Below are 19,366 nucleotides of genomic sequence, written 5' to 3' on the forward strand. Positions count from 1 at the left end.
GAAAATACTCCTGGATCTGTTTCTTTTTGTGCTCAGCAGAACCAGAGCCTGAGCCAGGTTCTGGTTCTGCTGGATGTTTCTTCTTGTTATAGGGATATTTTTCCTCTCCACTGTTGCCACATGCATGCTTACTGACTCGATTCGATCTGCCTTTAAATTATGTTGAATATCAAAGTGAGCTTAATGAACTGCTTGATTCAATTTCCATGATTTATCGTTTTTCTTTTTCTACTAGAAACTGGATGATAAAAATCTTTACTTTGGTGTTTTAGGCTCTTTTTTGAAGTATAATTTTGTTTACAGAGACTTCACAATTCATTTTATTTGTTGTTTCTGTTTATTTTAAAGGATATTTGAAATGTTTTCCAGTTCCAGTGTTAAATATTTACCTTGTTTAGGTTTGAGTCCATCCGGACCGGTCGGCTGAAAGCCCCCGAACGCCCAGTCCAGAACCTGCTTCAGAACTTCTTCGCTGTCTTGGAGCAAAGGAGAAAACTTCTTCCCACAGCGCATTGCTGCCTCCTGCAGGACACAAACGGAAATGCTTCAACCACAAAATGAAAACAACATTTGCTTCTGTACAGAGAGGAGAATATAAACGCAATGTGTTCACTGACGTTTGACCTGTTCAACATGGCGGCACTGCAGGGTTTGTTTACTTTTCCCAAAGTAAAATTCAATAAATTTTCCAACATTTTCAAGGTAAGTTTTCAAACTTTTCCAGCGCCACAATTTAGAGATAAAATCAATACAAATGAACTAAAACAACCGTTTCAATTCACAGCTTTATATTATTCTTAATTTAATAAAGTCTACAGCAGGGTCAAGGTAAACTAAAATATAGTAAAGTTTTATGCTTTGAAATGTCTCACACCTTATGTGAGAACAAGCAGCTGCCACTAGTCTGTAGGGTCGCCTAGAGCGGCTTGATACGGACCTGCAGCGACAGGAGGACGGCCTCTCGGTAGGTGACCAGGGTTGCAAAGGAGTTGGCGCAGAAATACTGGCTGAAAGCAGCAAACGGCTTCAGAGACTGGAGACTGACCTGCAATCGGAGACAACATGGCGGACATTTTACCATCTGCAGAAAAACGACCAACCAGTAACAATGAAGCGGAAACACAGACCTGAGAGCACATTCTCTGGCCGTACCACTCCACCATCCGCTTCTGAGGACGATGGACCTGGTCTTTGAAAGGGACGACGACGCCGGGCCACGGGGAGAAACCCTCAATCTGACCCCAGACCAGCTCCCCCTGCAGGCGAACACAGGCATTTATAGCACAATCAAGTACCCATGCTACCCTCAGTTGTTATAAAAATATTATACACGTCAAACATGATGTAAAAGAAATTTTACTTTCTGATTTAACGCCTTGAAATGGGGTCTCTGTCTCTTTAAGAAGCTCCTGTTCTAAGGCTCCGCCTTCAGGAAGTCATCACAACATGACTCCTATGTTAACCCTTTAAAAATGTTTTTATCAGCTCAGAAAAGTAGCTCCTACAACAACTTCTTGCTACTGGCGGGCCAGAAAATTCATAAAATTAAAATGCAAAAATTAGTTAACCATGATTTTCTGCTTAACATTAAAGATTTTTTTAAATAAAATCTGACTAATCTGTACATCGTTACAGCTATAGTAGACTGTTGCCTTATTAAAAGATAAACAGACAATTTCCAGTTTTTTGGGTCATCAATTGTTTTCTGTTTTGTTGGCCAAGTTTTTATTATTCTTGACTTGGAGCCAGATGCCAAACAAAATCCTTTCAAGGACCACAAATGGCCCCAGGGCCACACCTTGGACACCCCTGTCCTATAGAGCTCAGCAGTTCCACCAGGTGTTTGCTAATTGCTGCTGGCTAGTCTGAAGGAGCTGAGTGGGGGAGGCGCTTCATTGTTGGAGGCGGAGCTTGGTCCAACCAGGCATTCCGCAGCTGAATGGTTGCCATGGAGATCAAAGGATTTCTCAAACATGAATGAAAGAATCAAAGCAAGGCTCCAGGTGTGTTTTTGATGAGGGAATAATATCGCTACATGATGTAAAGCTTCAAAAAAGCTGATTTTACAGAAAAATCTACTTTTAAATAAAAGTTGCAAAGTCGATTCTTCAGTAAAAATCTCTGGATTGGCCTGGTTCTGCTCATTATAAAAATTGGTAATAAAAAGACAAAAAACTTTGTGTTGTACATAACATTTTCAATTTTAAGAAAATAATATTGGTTATAATTGTAAAAAATTAAAATTAAAATAAAAAAATCAACCACATGTATTTGATAGGTCAAATTCATAAATATTGTATAAAATGGCTCAACTATGTGCCTGGAAACACATAATAAAGCCTCTTTAATTTTCTGAATTTGTCTGAAAATACCAATCATTTAAAAAAAGTGACCTAAATCCTGTTCTAACAGAGTAACGGGTTAAATCGAGCCTGAAAGAATTAGAAAACTAGATTTCTTTTTCTTTTAATACAGTAAACATAGATCTATGATGAATAACAAACAAAAAAGAAAAATTGGACTACTTTAGTTTTGGGCACCCCTGACATTCTGTGATCCTCCCCAGGTTCATCAGAAACACTTACAACAGATTTTTCTTCACAACCCGGTAGCTTCGTTGTAGAGTCCCAGCTCTGATCCTCTTCATCGCTCGTCACGATGAAGATAAACTCTCCGTGATGAATTCCTTCACCTGCAAAGCGTCACTAAATGAGCAGGACTTGCAGTGAAGCAGAAAGACGTAGAAAAGATTCACGTTTATCGTCTTACTCGTCTTCGTCCGCTGGCCGGCCGGAGACTTCACGGGCTCTTCTGTGATGTCAATCACATCTGATAAAACCCAGCCAGAGAGTAAGCTAACAGAGCTACAGCAGACCAGCTAGCGTCCAGGTAAACTGGGAAGTCCTACCTGAGGAATTGTCTGTGTAGTCCATGTCATCCACACTCCTGTTATGCCTCATCTTCTTATATATTAAAGGCTTCGCTGCAGGACTCTTATCGTCCTCTGATGAACTCTCATCATGTTTCACTTTGACTTTCTGGCAGCCAAAAGCCTCCAGAGAAACTAATTTCTTCCTACCGACTGGCGATCGTTGTCCCCAGACCTCCATGTGCGGTGAAGCCACGGGAGTTTTCTCCCTGTAGGGAGGGATTCTCAGGTTCCTGTAGGCCTTCAGAGAGGAACAAACATAACTCAGGTCTTCACAGCAGTCACAATAAAACCAGTGGTGGGCACTGCGAACTACAACGCTAGCTGTGCTAACCCTAAAGCACTAATAATAAACATCAGTTAAGCTAAAGCGCTGCACACGGTATTTAGCAAAAGCTAACGTTAAAGCACTATAACAACATGGCATTTAGTGGAAACTAACTCTAAAGCATTAAACCAACTCAGTATCTAGTGGGAGCTAATGCTAAAGCGATGTACCAACACACCACAGGACCTGTATTAAACAGTCCATGCTGCTCACTCGGGTCACCTCCAACCCATTTGATTAAATGTGAATTCAATATGTTTTATGTAGCAACTCACCTTAGCAAACACCTGTGTCTGGTGCAGAGAGCTGGGCAGCGCCAGCAGGGTCAGAAACAGCCTGTGCAGAGTGGGCCACGGTTTCATTTTGTCCAAGATCTGCACAGACAGCAGCAGAGACTGCCGGTTTGATCTGACACTTTTTCACCAAAATAAACTGATTTTCCCATATTTCTGAGGCGTCTTGGACAAATGACCCAAACAACGACATTCACCACTTCATTTCCACGCCACATTTAATCCCAACTGTGACCTCTTACCTTCACCCAGCTGCTACATTCGTCACTGCTGCTCTGTTCCTGGATGAGCTTCCTGAAATCGCAGCAGCTGCGTTGCAGCTCCACCTCTGGAGGCCCGGCGGCGCAGAGCCCCAGCTGGACGGCCATCACTGGCAGCACCTCCCAGGGAAAATGTTTCTCCTGCAGGACAGATGGAGAGTTCACCAGAAAACCACAGCAAGCACTTGGCATGTTCAGGATCCCCCAAGGTGTTAAGCCTGGCGAGCCACAACATAAAACACAGACAGTTGAATAGTTCCTGCAGTATATGGGTGATCTGCTGCTAATTTTACAGATTTGAACCAGGTGAAGCTAAAACTATGGTACCTGAGGAGTTCTGGGTGGAAAATATTAAAGAAGGTTTTTAATCTTAAATACAAAATCTATTTATATTGTACAGTTTTAGTTTAATTACTGCTCTCAGAGTGTTAGTTCAGCAAATTTCATGTTTTAGTCTGTATACTCTGATTACTAAATTGGTAGATGATTGGGTTCAATAATCAACTGATTTTGATGAATCATTTCAGAAGTATTTCTAAGATCCAGGAAGTGAAGGACGGTGGGATTCTTACTGTGATACTTTCTGGATTTTTCAGCACCAGCCCGATGTTCCTGAGCGCCACGTCTCCGAGCGGGCCGGGGATGCTCTCCACCAGACTCTGAAGGGCGGCCCTGTAGAACGCCTGGGCGTCCTTCAGGAACCGGGCCAGGTTCTGCTCCCCCAGACTCGGCCCGAAGGCCAACATGAAGTCTGATGCGCGCGTCCCGACGTTCACCTCGGTGACAGGGAGCAGCTCGTCGCCGTGAAGCAGGTCCAGCTCCCGCTGCAGCGTGAAGGAACGGAGAGATTTATCACAATATTTTCCAACACTATTTTAACAAAAATATAAATGGTGATAAAATAACTACACATTACTTCTTTTTTTAGATAAGTGCATGACAGAATTCAGCACCACAAACATAAACACTTTCCTTTTGTCCACAGATTTCTCTCCATGCTGTTTTTTATTTTTAAGCAGTTAAGAGGAGAAACCTTAAACTAAGTTACCCAGCAGGTTGTTGCTAGGTAACCGAACTTGAAACTGCTTCTTACCCAGCAGGTTGTTGCTAGGCAACCACAGAATGAGTGGGTCACTCTCTTTGCTGATTGGCTGATTCCCCAGAATGTTCTGGATCAAAGTTCAGTGAATATTTTATATGTTGAATTTTCTATCTGAGGTATTATCTACTGATATTGGTCACATGTCTATTTGGAATATATTGTTGATTTTATTGTCCAGTGCTACTGACAGTTTTATCTGAAATGTTTGTATTATTTTTATTATTATTTGCTTCACCAGAGCATCAATAGATGTCAGTAAGTTAGTTATTATTATTACTGGACAATAAGCCAATAGTTGTTATTGACTTATTGTCCAGCCCTATAAGCGATACGGTAAGTGCTCACCTCTAGGAGGAAGCGGTCGACGGCGTGCGGCTGGCAGATGCTGGCGGTGTAGGACTCCATCAGGATGGAGGTGAGCTGCAGCTCCATGCTCAGCTCCGCGATCCCGGCCCGCTGCAGCTCGTTCAGCTCCCTGAGGGGCTCCAAGGCGTGGGACAGGAACAGGAACTGCAACCGGACCGCGTCGTCCAGCAGCCGGCTCCGGATTGACGCCTCTGCCTCATTCAGCGATTTAAAATACTCCCGCAGGTCCTGCCACCGGGCGGCCATCTTCTGCACGCTGTGGGCGAGGAACAGATACTGTGGGAGGTGCGGGCCGGTGTTGGCGAACACCTCCTTCAGGCTGCCGTTGATGGACGGACAGATGGAGTAGTGGCAGTGGACGTCTGTGATGAGGTCGATGGCGTGGCTGAAGGCGGCGGTGAGTCCAGCCTGGCAGGTGCGCTCCGCGATCCCCGGGATGCTGCAGAGCGACAGCAGCTTGGGGCTGAACGCCTGCAGCTGCGACACAAACACCCGGCTCAGCCCCGGCTGCGGCGCGCTGCTGTAGAACGCCACCAGGTTGGACAGCGGCAGCTCGTACTTCCGCAGCGCCTCCACCAGCAGCCAGGCGTCCGAGTTGGCAACATGTGCCACGACATCCGTATCCTTCGGCTGGCGAGGGTCGGCGCTGTCAGTGCTCATCTGCAGAGTGTGCAGCAGCTTCACCACGCTTCGGCATGAATGCTCATCAAAGTATCCGATCAGCAGGACACTGGCGCTGCGTCCCGCGCCCAGCTCCACACCTACGTACAGGTAGACAGAGTACGGCCGGTCGGTGACGACCGCCATGATGTCCTCTGGCTCCGCTGAGTAAACTTCATCCTGGAAGTAAGTTCTGATGAAGTTCACCAAATCGTTCGCAGGAATCTGCTTGTCCAGGCGCTGGATCTGCTCCTTCACCTGAGCCTCCTGCTTCAGATCGGGCTTCTGAGCCGTCGACATGTAAACCACGTCCTCATCGTCTTCTGACGTCAAACAGATCACATCCGAACTCTGGCATGTTTTCAAATCCATATTTACAGGAAGTTCAGTGTTCCTGGGAGAAGCAGGCTGGATGAATGCTGACCTGGACCTGAAAAAAGAAGAGTTATATTTAAAAATTATTTTCTGTGATGAAAAACGTCCTTTAATATATCAGAAGTTTCACTGGAACATTACCAAAACTGTTGGGCTTTTTAAAATTAGCTCAAGACCTGTAAAGAACCAGACAAAAGACCAATGAGGTTTTTATGCCTTCCTTAACAAAGGGAGAGATCCACAACCTCTAACCCGCTCTGGATCAAAGACTGGTGAGCTCTGCTCAACTCTGCTTGGGAACTGGCCTTTATTATGATGACCTTCTTCAGGGGAACAATGCAGAGATAACAGAACAGATGGACCCTGGAGTGGAAAATTACATCATAGATAAAGAAAGAACCTTAAAGAAAACTGGTCAGAGGCAGTTAGGCAACTGAACACATTTAGACAAAACACTCAAATAAAATGATAAAACAATGATTAGTTGTACCCAACAAAAACCATCAGTCTAGGCTGAAACAATTAATTGGATTAATCATGATTAATCATTAGACCTGTCACAGTAAGCAATAAATCAAATAATATATTAAAACAAGCTCAATAATTTCCATTTGCATGATTTATGACTTTTCTCTTTCTACCAAAAACTGGATGATAAAACTCTTCAGTCTGGTGTTTTGGTCTCAACCAGCAGTTTTATTGGAGGATAATTTTGTTTACAGAGACTTTATAATTTATTTTGTTTGTTGTTTCTGTTCTTTTGTTTATTTATTTTGGATATTTTAAAAGTTTTCCAGTTCCTGTTAAATGTTTATTAGGATATAAAGTTTAATAATCTTTGAGAATGTGTTCATGCTTTATTACTGTTAGAATAGTAATAGTATTATATGTTATGTAATGTTTCAAAACAACATTACTGTTAATCGTAATAACTTCTAGAACAATTTATCGTCCAGAAAAATTTGCTATCGTAACACGCTATTAATTGTGATTAATCTATTGTTGAAATAATTGTCAACCACCTTAGTAATTGATTAATTGTTAACTGGTGTAAAAAGCCCCCCCAAAAAAGACAGCGTTATCAAAAACGACCTTTTTCTTATAAGAGGGAAATTAGAAGGGATAAAAGTACTAAAATCCTGCCAGAACAAAATATAAATAAAAAATATCTTCTACTTAAAAAATATGACAAAATGATAATTTAATTTATATCGTAGATGAGGATTTCTGGAGGAGTAAAAACTGCGAATAATTTACATTTTACTTTTGCGGCAAGGTCCATTTTCTTCCTACTTCCGTCAGGGTCATTTAAATGGCTCTGACATCCTACGCATCCCCAATTGGAGTTGATTCTGTGACGTCATGACAGTTCCGCCAATCGGGTCGAAGTGAGCAACTTTTCAGCCAATACAAACAATCCAAATAACTTCGCAAGACATGCTTAAAAGCGAAAAAAAAAGAAGAAGAAAAAAACATGGAACCAGGCAAGTTAGGGGTTGGGAGTGAGAACAATACCAAACGAAACAATGAAGCCTTAGCTGAACTTTCGCTCACCAATCACACAAGAACGACAACGTTAAACAACATAAACTTAATCAAATTACAACTTATTGTAACGCTGAAGTTACCGATAGCTAGTATTTAAATGGCCCAGAATACTGGCGCCGAAAATCAAAATTTAAAGGGTTTAGAATGGTTAAACGTGAACCAAAAGATGGTTTAAAACACAACTGGCCCATTCACTAAGAAAATAGCTGAAATCGTCTTGTTTCAGTCTTTCACAAACAAGACTCATAAATTGTGTTTTGAAGAATTTGTAAAAATGCCAACCAATAACAATAATATCCATTTTCGTCTGTTTAAAAATAGAGTAAAAGTTTTAAGTTTGTACACAATGCAGAATAACTTTGTCCAAGTTTGGTCATTGTAGGCATTTATTTAAGGAGTTAATCACAAGTCAACAAAAACGGCGAATTAACCCTTTACTCCAATCGGATGCTAGCTTCTGCGTCGTTTGTTACGCAGAAGTACGTTTAGTGAACCAAACCAAACAATGTAGCTACATTTCGATGAAACAGCAGCCTAAATTATCAAGCTAGATTGTTTGTCAACGTGTTTAGATTTTGTCTGACAATCAATAGTTAGATTTTAGTTGAACACGTAGGAAATGTGTTTAAAAAGACACGCTAAACTTACCCACGCCGATCCGTCCTTCCTCGCTACCTACTGCCGTCGAACCATCAAAGAATCCAAAAAGTGTATCCTTCCGCCGAGAGCAAAGCCCTGGTCCCCCACTGCGAGGTCTCGACAACGTTTCCTCGCTTTTAACGCTAGTACTAGCCGCACAGATAATTGTAGGTTAATGGCCAACAATTGTCAAAGTAGGCCATTAAGCTATGTCTAAAGTAATTCTCGGCCTTTGGATAGAACACCAGTATGCGTAAAAACGAGCAAATCTTTCTAGATTTTTCCAGATCGAGACGCCATTGTAGTTAGCCTGCAGCTAACATCAAATGAACGGCATTTAAAGTCATAGGCGTTAGACTACGCTAAAAATCAACGTGAAAGTTACGAAAAGCACACTTCTACACATATTTCCTCAGTAAATGAGTTCTGAAACAGTTTATTTTAACATATAACTACGACAGGCGCATTATAAATGCAAACAAATGAAGATTGCCCTTTTTAAAAGAAGGTCGCAGGGCCATTTATATGATTGTATTCACGATTCCCCTGTTTCTACTATTGAGTTCAATCACATAGGATCCCTCGCAAAAGTTTTCACAACGTTTTAACTTTTCCACTTTTTCTAATGTTACAACTGCAAACCACACTGTATTAATTTTAGATTAATTTTATGACAAGAAAACGGAAAGTAGTGCCTAACTATGACGTAGAAGGAAGAGGATACACGGTGTTTTGTTTCTTAACATTAAAGTATGAAAAGTGTGGTGTTTATTTGTATTCAGACTCTTTTTCCACAAGCTTTATACATCTAAAAACTTAAATCTGCCCCTTTTATTTTTTATAAAACAGCTGAAACTCAAACTAGATGGATATAATAAATACTCGTATCTGGATTAGGCCAAAACTTTAGGTGGATCATGAAAATGCTTTTATGTAAACCATAATATTGTTGCTCTGATTGTTTTATTTAGGGTCATTGTCCAGCTGGAAAGTAGACCTACGTTCCCTAGTCTCCATCTTCCCATCAACACTTAGCAACTTCTTATTCTTTCGGTTTTACGGCGGTTAGCAGCCATTTTACATGGAGAATTACCGCCACCAACTGGACTGGAGTGTGAATCATGAGAGTACGAACAACAAAAATATGTAAATTATTTTAAATCAAAACTTTGCTTTCCAGTAAACTATGTAAATTATTGGTAATAATTATTTGTGATCCAGAAAGCCAGATAGGAACTATAGATAAAGCAATTATCACCTCATTTGGTGAGGAAAAATGAAAATATTACACACCAAAATATAGGAAATTAACTTCCATTATAAGAGATGCAATGATTTTCTTTACAGAACATCATTATTGCAATGAAGCAAAACAGGAGCGTGTTTAAAGTTAATAATTCCTTAGACAAAAAGGAATTATTTGAAACAAGGTCATATTTTGCTGAAAAGTAACATAAGTTTGTTTTGTATTATTTCAAGTGTACTGATGTATTTGAACTAGAAACTAGATATAAAAAAATACTGGCTAGAGTTTGTGTTTTTGTAGTGAAGTTCAAACCATCCCTTCATATCCCCTACTCCAATGTCTTTCTACCAGTACAATCAGACAGAGATCTAAAGTAGCAAAAGCAAATGAGGTGGATTAGCAGTGTTCCAAAAACTAAACGTTACTGTTGAATATTGTCTTTGTTCCTGGTTCTTGTTAGCAGGTCATGATAGTCTTCTGTCAGAGACTTCTTCAAATTTGTTGTGAGACTGACTGCTTCTGGAGATCCTTCCCTCTGAAGAAACGACGACTCTTTGAAGATACTTGGATGACATGACTTAAGATATTTAATTTCCCTCTGGTGTAAAGTGTTTTAACTTTGTCAGACTTTGTCTCTGTTTTGGCCAGTTTTAAAAATGGTAAATTAAAACTTCCCTGTGAATTTTTGACAGATAATTAAAGTGTATTTATGCTGTGAAAATTATGCTTTAATTAACCTGGAAAAATAAATAACTGCAATGAATAATGGCTTTTACATTACATGATGTAATGTAAAAGGGAGTTATGGATAGGTAGATCTTTCCCACAAAGTGAATCATTTAGACCAGGTTTTTCAAATTGGGGGCCACGGCCCTCCAGAGGGCCACCAGGGGGCGGTAGAGAGGCCTCTGAAAGTTGGACAGAGGATTAAAAAATGAAAAATTAAATCTAATAGGTCTTTTAATTATAATTTTTAGATCTAATCTACTTTTCAGTTACACATGGTTCCCACAAGTCTGAACCAGAAATGATTTGTGCCACTCAACCGCCATCTTGGTAGGCAAAGCACAGATGAACCATGGCTTCAAGACCATCTAAAAGAAAGTATATTAGGAAAGAAAAAGTTTAAGACTTAATAGTTGTAATGTACCGATATTTACAAGTTAGATAGGAACGAAACAAGAGCCAATTCTGAGCTAGCAACTGCCTACCAAGATGGCTGACAGCTACAAAGTAGTATTTTAACTTATAAAATACAAGTTAAAAAACTTATTGAAACGTAATTTGCCAACGTTAGGAACTCATGGCCGACTAAAATCAGAAGATGTGAAACAGAATTTAAGCTAAACGTAATAATTATTGAATAGTGAATAAAAGTGAGCGGAAAAGCAAAAATGCTTACAGAAAGAACAAGAACTGACACCTGTTTGTGTTTTGTGCAGCAATGCTGCTTTTTATTATGTAAAAAATTATAAAAGCAGCTACGAGTAGTACAAGTGTTTTTCTCTCTAAACTGTTGCAAAACAATATAAAAAACTCAATCTCTGTATCTGAGATGATTTTAAAGGAGAGATTAATATGAAAAAAATATATACTGTTAAAAAATACAACAGTGCCCTAAAAACAACTACTCTGCAGATATGGTCCAGTTTACATGCCTAAAAATACAAACACACACAACATAAAACTCCTAAAAATCTGCTAAAATGTTCAGAAACATCAAGCTGGATGATGGGATAATATTCTAAAAGCAAAGCAAACTAGTAATACTTGTTAGTTTAAAGCAGAAGACAAGCGGTTATAATAAAAATATAAACTAAGCATGAAAAAAATAAGGTAAAAAGTGTTCTTATGAAGGCTGGAGCGTCTGACAGGAATCGTTCCTGCTAAACAAAGTCTTGTAAACCTTTTTTTACAGTACGTAAAAAGAAACCGTACATGATGAGCAGATCCCAGATTTCAACACCTGATCGGGTGACAGTTTACATTTCAAGTCACTTCAAGCACAACCTGGCAGGAAAACATGTAGAACTCAGAGGTTTCTGGTGGATACAGTACAAAATGTTCAGAAATGTGCAGATTTCCCCGAACGGCCGGAACAAGTTTCAGACGTTCAGCAGTCAGTAGCAGAACACGAAGGGAGCTGTTTGGTTTAAAACTGGTTCACATTTTCTTTTTGCTGTCTAACAGATCAACGCCAGCAGATCAGACAGAATCAGACGCTGAAAACTTTCTAAATAATCTTAAGATTTGCTTCCAAATCCAAAAACAGGAGCAGAACATTTTGGAAGCTTTTAGGGAAGATTTGAACGTGAAAAAAAATTAGATTCAAATGCAAATTCACCTAATTTATTTTCCCCATTTTCATCTATTTTGAGCACTAAATTAAAGTTTATCCACTTATTTATTGTTCTTATTTTCAGCAGAGTGAACTCTGCTACAAAAGCACAAAATCTTATAAAGTATTTTTATTTTAATTTATAATGCAAATATCTTAGAACACTAAAAAAAAGACAAAAATAACTCAAGTAACTTCCATAGAATCATGTAGGAGCTTGTTTTCAATATTGAGGTAAAGATATTTAACCTGTAACTTTCATCAATATCTAAGGATTTGCTGACTTAAAGTCCTAAAAAGTTACATATAGGTAAGTTTTGTCTTATTTTGGATCCACTAAAACATTTAAAATAGAAACTAGATGAAAAATACCGACTAAGATTTTCTGTTTCACAAAATAAAAACGCCAAAAAAGAAAAAAATTGTTTTGATTTTACCGGCCTCATTTTGGTTTTTTTCCCAAGTATTTTTGTTTAGTTTCTTTTCTAAATATATTTAAAATAAGAGAAAACGAACTTTGAATTAACTTTTTGCCAACAGGTTTTAATTCATCGGTAATTTTGATGAATTAATGCTAGATCAGCATTCATCTTAGAAGAACCTTTTCATTAACGTTAAGGAATGACTGTTGAAACAAGCTCTGGAACGTTGGTTTTGTCATCTTTGAAGTGTAATAAGATATTTGCAGTAGAAACTAGATGAACATACTTGGTAAGATTTTGTGTTTTTGCAGCAAAGTTGCGTAAAACAGCTCTGCTCACTCAGGTTTGATAAACTTCAGTTTAATGGTCAAAAATGAAAATGAGGAAAATAAAGGAGTTTTTTTTAAGTGCCGGTTTTGTTTTTACCAATTAAAATGTGAATGAAGTGGATTTGTTAAGATTTTAATCGGCCTTATGGTTGGTTATTTTCTGAGCGGCTCAGGAAACGGACCGGTTTTCAGGGAGTTTAAAGAACTCTGGTTCTGGTTCTGGATGATCCGATCAGCTTTTTCTCTTTTCAATCATCCAGTGAGAGCCGCTCTCATTTTCCAGGAGCTCTGGTTCGAATCAAAGTAACTCTCTCCATGCGAAAGTGTCTGACAGAGTGAGACGTCTTCAGGTCCCTGTGGTTTCTGCGGTTATTCGCAGGCGAAGTAATCTTTGAGCGGCGCGAACAGATGCCTGATGACCGGGACGCTCCAGGACCGGCCCAGCAGCCGCTGCCGGGCGCCGCGGCCCATGTTCGACACATCGGTGTAGTGGACCGGGAATCCAAAGATCCTGACGAAACAACAGTAACAAAAAGCATTAAGAGTCTATATGGCAGGCTGTTTTAGCATAAAATCAGTTCCACCAGATGTCTAAAATTGGTTTATGATTAGACTTATTAGGTCAATCACAATAAGCAATAAATAAATCAATCACATGATCAATTAAAACAATATCAATCATTTTCATGGTTTGTTGTTTTTTCTGTTTCTACCACAAACTGGCTGATAAAATGTTTAGATGTTTTGATCTCATCCAGCCATTTTTAAAGATAATTTTGCTTGTAGAGACTTCATAATTCATTTTATTTGTTGTTTTGTTTATTTGGGATATTTAAAATGTTTTCCAGCTCCAGTGTTAAATGCTCATTATAACGTTTATTAATCTTTAAGAATGTCTTTTTGCATTATTATCACTATACGAGCTGAAAATGTTCTCAAAATGACAATATTTTCATTTAATGCAATAATTTCTGGGACAATTTATCATCCAGCCAAATTTGTTAGGCCTGTCACCAAAACCAATCTTCCTAGTCAATAAATTGTCCCGGAGATGATTGCATTAAACGATAATATTGTCATTCTGAGAACATTTTCATCTAATAATAATAGACATTTATGTAAGTACATCCTCTCAAAGCTCAAGAAAACGTGAATTTCTCATGAACATTTAACGATGGAACCAGGAAACATTTCAAATATCCAAAATAAAAACAATTATTTTGCACTTCCCGCCCCTTTTGCCCGTTTTCCCTGTCTATGCTGAATAATTGTTATTTTTGAAAATGTAATTTTGGCTCTTGAGACTTCTTATCCATTTTAATTATTGTTGTTTGTTTTGGATATTTAAAATGTTTTCCAGTTTTAGTGTTAAATGTTAATTAGAAATTCAAGTTTTTTTAAGCTTTGAGAGGGTGAACTTACATGTCATTATTTTGGATATTAGTTGAAAATGGTGTCAATATGACAATATTATCGTTTAAAGCAATAATTTCAGGGAGAACTTATCGTCTACTACATTTATTTCTAATGTGTCTAGTCGTAAACCAGATATGAGGACTGTGAGCGTTGGAAGTGATTTTATGCTAAAACGGCCTGCCGTAGCAGCTGTCCTGCTCACCGCTCCAGCTCCGTGCACCACAACACGTCCTCCTTCCCGTTCATCAGCACCGGGAAGTGCTGGTCCTTCCCCTGTTTGATGGAGTTGGAGCGAGTGGTGATGGTTCGCACCTTCCCAAACTGACAGAAACACGAGCCGTCAAACTCCCAGTGGAAAACTCTGCAGGGAAAATCCTGATTAACGTGTTTATGTCTGACCTTTGCGACCCGTCCGTGGTCCAGACACTCCTGCAGCTCCAGCTTGTCCATCCCAGAGGCGCAGCGCGGCCTGAAACACGCAGTTTCACTACAATCAACGTAAAGGTAAGTCTGAGAAGCAACAGTAGGCGATTCCCTGCGTACCTGTTCATCCCCGGCAGGTTCCCCCAGAAGTAGCGCGCACGATGGGCGGCGGAGACCTCGATGGCGTCGATCATCACAGGGTTGCACTGCGAAACACACAGAGGTCAGAGGTCAGCTGGGATATGTCTGTCACATGAAGAGACAGAAAGTGGCATCAGAAATCTATAATCTTGACTTGAAAACTCATTCAGCCCAGTTTAAGCTAGCTAGAAGCTAGCTAACTTGAGCTAGCATTAGCTAGCTCAGGGGTCTAACAAAACCAAAAAGAAAATGTTTTCATTATGAATGAAACAATAAATGGTCATTTTAGAAGGTTTTCTATAAGTTCTTATGTAAAATCTGTTTTTAAAATCCACAACAGAATTTTAAAAGTAGCTAGCTTCAAGCTATGCTAACTATTTATCTTCATTTTTTCCATATTTAAAGAAAAGACGCACCTCATTCTACTTTGTTCCTCTTGTAATAAATTTATTTTGTTCTAAATTGAATAAACTTTACTAATTTGTTAGCTCTCATAAAATATTTTGTGCATAAGAAAATCGTTTTTTTACATCTCCAGGTGAGTTTTATTTTGTAGCATCGGAGGCAAAAGTGTGTTTTTGAATGGAAAAGGTTGCTAATCCCATATCAGGTGAGATGTGTTAATATCTATGGATTATTTATTCTCATAATTTTATAATACATCAAATTTTTATAGCTTTTTGGACACACAAGATGCTTTACAAAAGAAAAAATAAGTAAATACATCAATAATTATAATTTATGAATTTATTCTTGCAATTTTATGATTTTATTTTTTCTTAGTATTGCTCCAATACTCTGTCATACTAATAAGATTAAAAATAATATCTTTCTTGTTGAGCTCATATTTCTATTTATCCAACAATATAGCAGCAAAAAAATTAAAAATTTTGCTTATTTTGTTGTCTTTATATAGGTTTTGATTAATTGCAATAAATTAATTAATTACAGAACTACAATTTAACTCGAGTAAAAGTTTTCCCACGACTTTAACTCCTGATTTTAAAGTGTTGTGGTCCAAAGCGAGTGCGGATGCGTTCGGCTGACCTCCAGGAAGCGGGAGATGTCCCTCTTGTCGTTGACGCCCATGGCCACCACGTTCTCGAACATCCAGAAGAACGGACGGTCTTCTCCTTCTTTGGGCTTGGCCTCGCTCAGCAGGCGGTAGAACTCAAAAAACAGCCTTCCTGTTCCTCCTGAAGCAAACCAGACTCGCATCAGGGTCTAGTTACAACTCTACGCGTTACTGGCATTAACAAAAAGCATTAAAAACACAGAGACAACACTGTGTGTAATTGATAATGTGTTTTTGATAGAGATTTTGTTAAAACAACTAGAAAAAATACTTTTCACACACTACAAAAATGTTAAACAGGAATCCACAAATGTACCAACCAAACAGGCCTTTTCTGGCCGGATTCACGATGGACAGGTCGTTGCAGGGACTTCCTCCGATCACCAAGTCAAAGGGCCCCCACTCCTGAATCTGAGACAACAGCACCACCTGGTGTTAGACTGTGGGAATTACGCCTGAAGAGCCAGCAGTTTAACGGTACAAAGTCAAATTAACTCCGGGTTTTAAGCCTTATGAGACGAAAATGGGGGTTAATTTATCACAGTCATGTTTTTACCATATTTTTGACCAATTGATTTTATTTAATTGGGACACTGCATATTAATCAAAATGCTCATTTCCATAAAAAAACAAAAAACAAAATACAAACATTTATACAATTTCATGCATAAAATCAAGAAATACAGTAAAAACAAATGAAAACATATACATGGTTGGAAAAACTACTTTAAGAGGCTTATATCAAAATGCTACTTTATAAAACTGTCATAAACTGATATTTTTACCATGTTATTCACTAATTTCTAATTGTCACAGTTTCAAACTAAATATTAAATTAGCAAAATATTTAACTCTGAGGGATCTAGAGCTAGATAAAATATTTTAGCTATACTAGCTAATTATCTATAAAAGCTAAACATTAGATATTCAATATTTAGATAATATTTAGATATTTAAATATTAATATTAAGAGCTAGCAAGATGTTAATGTTTAGCATCTAGCTAGTCCTTATAGTCCCATAAGTGGACTATCAAAATAAAAGCTAATTAATTTCCATCTTGAAATGCAGAGTGGTATTTAAGTGTAGCATATTAATTTAACAATTTAAAAACACTGACTCTACAGAAAACATGGTAGCAAGTCTAATATCTTTAGTTTTTAAAATTTAAAACAATGAGCAAAATGTGCAAATATTATTGCACAATAAAGTTAAATGATGCTCTTGGGGGCCCCCTGGTGGTGGTGGTGGCCATAAACAGCCCTCAACTCGCAATGCCTCGAGCTGGCTCTGGTTTTCTGCACAGTGTGGCTTAATAATTGTTCTGAGAGTGTTGTTTTTTTTTCTGCAAATGGCATAATTCTGAGTCTGTACACTCCAATAAGCAATCAATATCTAAAGTAGTTAATAATTATTAACTACTTTAGTTAATAATTATTAACTAATCCAGCAATCGATTGCTGGAATGATTAATCAGCAATCGATTAATCATTCCAGGTGGTTAGGATGTTTCCTTCAAGCTCAGCTCAAACGTTTCTGCTCGTGTCTTGGAGAGAGAAAAGAAGCAGATCTGTCCAAGGAATCATTAAATATGGCCGCTCTGGTCCAACCCGACTCTGAACCGCCGTCTCTTACGTTTTTCCTGGAGATGTTCCTGACATCATGGACGTACTGGATCTTTCCTTCATGTCTGACCACGCCCACAGAGATCGAGTCCTCACACACCTCCGACGCCACGTACTGGTCCACTTTAAAGCCCAGATCCCTCAGAACCAAGTAGCCTGAAGCCAGAAACACAAACAAGACATCAACAGAAACATCAAATCAGAAATAAAGGTTTCATGACGTCAGTTCCTCAGTTTCCCCAATAAGGAGAGATTTTATACAGGAGATGAAATGTTGGAGTAAAAAGAGGTTTTGTGGTTCCTCACCAGTAGCAATGCCATCAAACAGGGAGAGGACTCTGATTGGCCTACGCTGCTCAGCAGGGACTGCTGGGTAAATCTTTGGTTTTTCCTGCAGAAGAAGAAGAAAAAACACTGAAGGTCAGTGGGTGGGTGTGTGGGTTAATGTATGTATGTTTGTATGGTTGGTTGGTTGGTTGGTTGGTTGGATGGCTGGTTGATTAACTTCATGTTTCAGAACTTTGCCTTCTTTAAAACCTTGAAGGTAAATGTAACATTCTGACAAAAACAAAGATGGCGTCGCCCATCTGGAGGCCAAACCGAGCGGTTAGACTCACGAACTCCTGTCCTTTATCGTTGGCAAAGAACTCTTGCAGCTTCAGGCTCCAGTCGTGGCGCCGTTTCAGGACGCCGTACTGCAGCAGCGGCTGGCACATGTAGCAGCGCCAGGGGTCCTGGTACCGGGCGTTGTTGGATGCCCCGGGGTCCACCAAGATGTCCAGGCAGTCCACGCAGAAGCACCTGGTGGGACGACACAACGAGGCGCTAGCATTACAGCACGTCTAACTGTGGAAGAAAGAGCTGAAAACATTTAGCTAATGGAGCGCTAACCGTAAACCAGTGAAACGACAGTTCTGCTAAAGCTAAAGAGCTGTACCGACAGCATTTAGAGGAAGCTAATGCTAAATGCTAACTCCAACCATGTGTCAGTAACACAACAAAGTAGATAAACGTTAACAGGGTACAAAAAATACTAGTATGGAAGTGATTCTCCTGGTTTCTGTTTTATAGTTGCTGAGTTTTGCTAACTCTGTTGCTAATTTTGACTAATTGACCACAGCAGGGCTTCGGTCATAGAATATCAGTTAAACTATAGATCCTGAATATAGAATAATCATCACATCACCTGTCGAGAACGTGAGGAGAAAAAATGAAACAATCTTCAGCCACTTCAAAATAAGAGGATGAATATAAACATCTAACTCTTTGAAGAGTTCGTAACTCGTGCCAGATTTCTTAAGGCTAGTTAGCTTAGCCACCAATGACGGTAGACAAAGTTTCCTGTAGCGGTATGTTGCTTCTCTGACATTAGCACATAGGGCAGCGAGTTCATGAGGATGAGTGACAGCGCTAAGCCCCTCCTCCTGGCTCTGATTGTTTTGGTCAGAGCTCAGGGATAAAACAGATTTTTTTCACAGATTATCTGTCTCACATTACGGTGACATTTTTAATAAATATGTAAAACATTTTTTAAATAAAGTTGCAAACAGCAGCTTTAAACTCTGCTTCAAATAATTTTATAACCTGGAAAAGATCTGACCATTTTGTAGGTCCTGATGGGTAAAACTCCAGAAAGACTCCATGTTTTTTGTGTCCTTGTATAATGTTTTCAGTTTTTCTGTCTTTCTTGCAGCTGAATTCCTGAACGTTTTTCTGGAACGGACCTGCAGCAGTTGGCGTTTCCGCAGAGCAGGACTTCTCGGCCTCCGCAGCAGACCGTGCAGTAGGACTGGTAGCCATCGTCATCGTACATGTAGGAGATCTCTAGGTACACATCCTAAACACACACACA

General features: G+C 39.2%; 2 protein-coding genes across 9 annotated transcripts in view; both read right to left on the reverse strand.

Moving 5' to 3' along the window:
- The window catches only part of LOC103148174 (uncharacterized), an 18,580-nt gene extending 8,668 nt beyond the window's left edge, over nucleotides 1-9,912 (reverse strand). Inside the window, exons 1-12 of one of the 3 annotated variants that reach the window (XM_016679015.1) lie at nucleotides 8,510-9,912; nucleotides 6,455-6,489; nucleotides 5,258-6,368; nucleotides 4,383-4,634; nucleotides 3,793-3,951; nucleotides 3,533-3,631; nucleotides 2,909-3,170; nucleotides 2,770-2,829; nucleotides 2,586-2,692; nucleotides 1,128-1,256; nucleotides 938-1,045; nucleotides 390-522 (exon numbers count right to left, since the gene is read on the reverse strand). In XM_016679015.1, coding sequence (XP_016534501.1) covers nucleotides 390-522; nucleotides 938-1,045; nucleotides 1,128-1,256; nucleotides 2,586-2,692; nucleotides 2,770-2,829; nucleotides 2,909-3,170; nucleotides 3,533-3,631; nucleotides 3,793-3,951; nucleotides 4,383-4,634; nucleotides 5,258-6,310 — 2,362 coding nt within the window. In that variant the 5' untranslated portion in view covers nucleotides 6,311-6,368; nucleotides 6,455-6,489; nucleotides 8,510-9,912. Of the gene's footprint in view, nucleotides 1-389; nucleotides 523-937; nucleotides 1,046-1,127; nucleotides 1,257-2,585; nucleotides 2,693-2,769; nucleotides 2,830-2,908; nucleotides 3,171-3,532; nucleotides 3,632-3,792; nucleotides 3,952-4,382; nucleotides 4,635-5,257; nucleotides 6,369-6,454; nucleotides 6,887-8,509 lie in introns of those variants that run through there. The other 2 variants (XM_007566810.2, XM_007566811.2) reach the window with 2 other exon arrangements.
- A 1,263-nt stretch (nucleotides 9,913-11,175) lies between these two features.
- Nucleotides 11,176-19,366, reverse strand: part of LOC103148175 (DNA (cytosine-5)-methyltransferase 3B-like) — a 37,557-nt gene continuing 29,366 nt past the window's right edge. For 4 of the 6 annotated variants that reach the window (XM_007566812.2, XM_007566816.2, XM_016679012.1 and 1 more), the window contains exons 13-22: nucleotides 19,239-19,351; nucleotides 18,132-18,315; nucleotides 17,821-17,905; nucleotides 17,525-17,670; nucleotides 16,211-16,301; nucleotides 15,863-16,011; nucleotides 14,795-14,880; nucleotides 14,651-14,738; nucleotides 14,454-14,572; nucleotides 11,176-13,346 (exon numbers count right to left, since the gene is read on the reverse strand). In XM_007566812.2, coding sequence (XP_007566874.1) covers nucleotides 13,205-13,346; nucleotides 14,454-14,572; nucleotides 14,651-14,738; nucleotides 14,795-14,880; nucleotides 15,863-16,011; nucleotides 16,211-16,301; nucleotides 17,525-17,670; nucleotides 17,821-17,905; nucleotides 18,132-18,315; nucleotides 19,239-19,351 — 1,203 coding nt within the window. In that variant the 3' untranslated portion in view covers nucleotides 11,176-13,204. The remainder of the gene's footprint in view (nucleotides 13,347-14,453; nucleotides 14,573-14,650; nucleotides 14,739-14,794; nucleotides 14,881-15,862; nucleotides 16,012-16,210; nucleotides 16,302-17,524; nucleotides 17,671-17,820; nucleotides 17,906-18,131; nucleotides 18,316-19,238; nucleotides 19,352-19,366) is intronic. The other 2 variants (XM_016679014.1, XM_016679013.1) reach the window with 1 other exon arrangement.

This window comes from Poecilia formosa, unplaced genomic scaffold, assembly GCF_000485575.1.
Source record: "Poecilia formosa unplaced genomic scaffold, Poecilia_formosa-5.1.2 Scaffold200, whole genome shotgun sequence".
Taxonomy (NCBI): Eukaryota; Metazoa; Chordata; class Actinopteri; order Cyprinodontiformes; family Poeciliidae; genus Poecilia; species Poecilia formosa.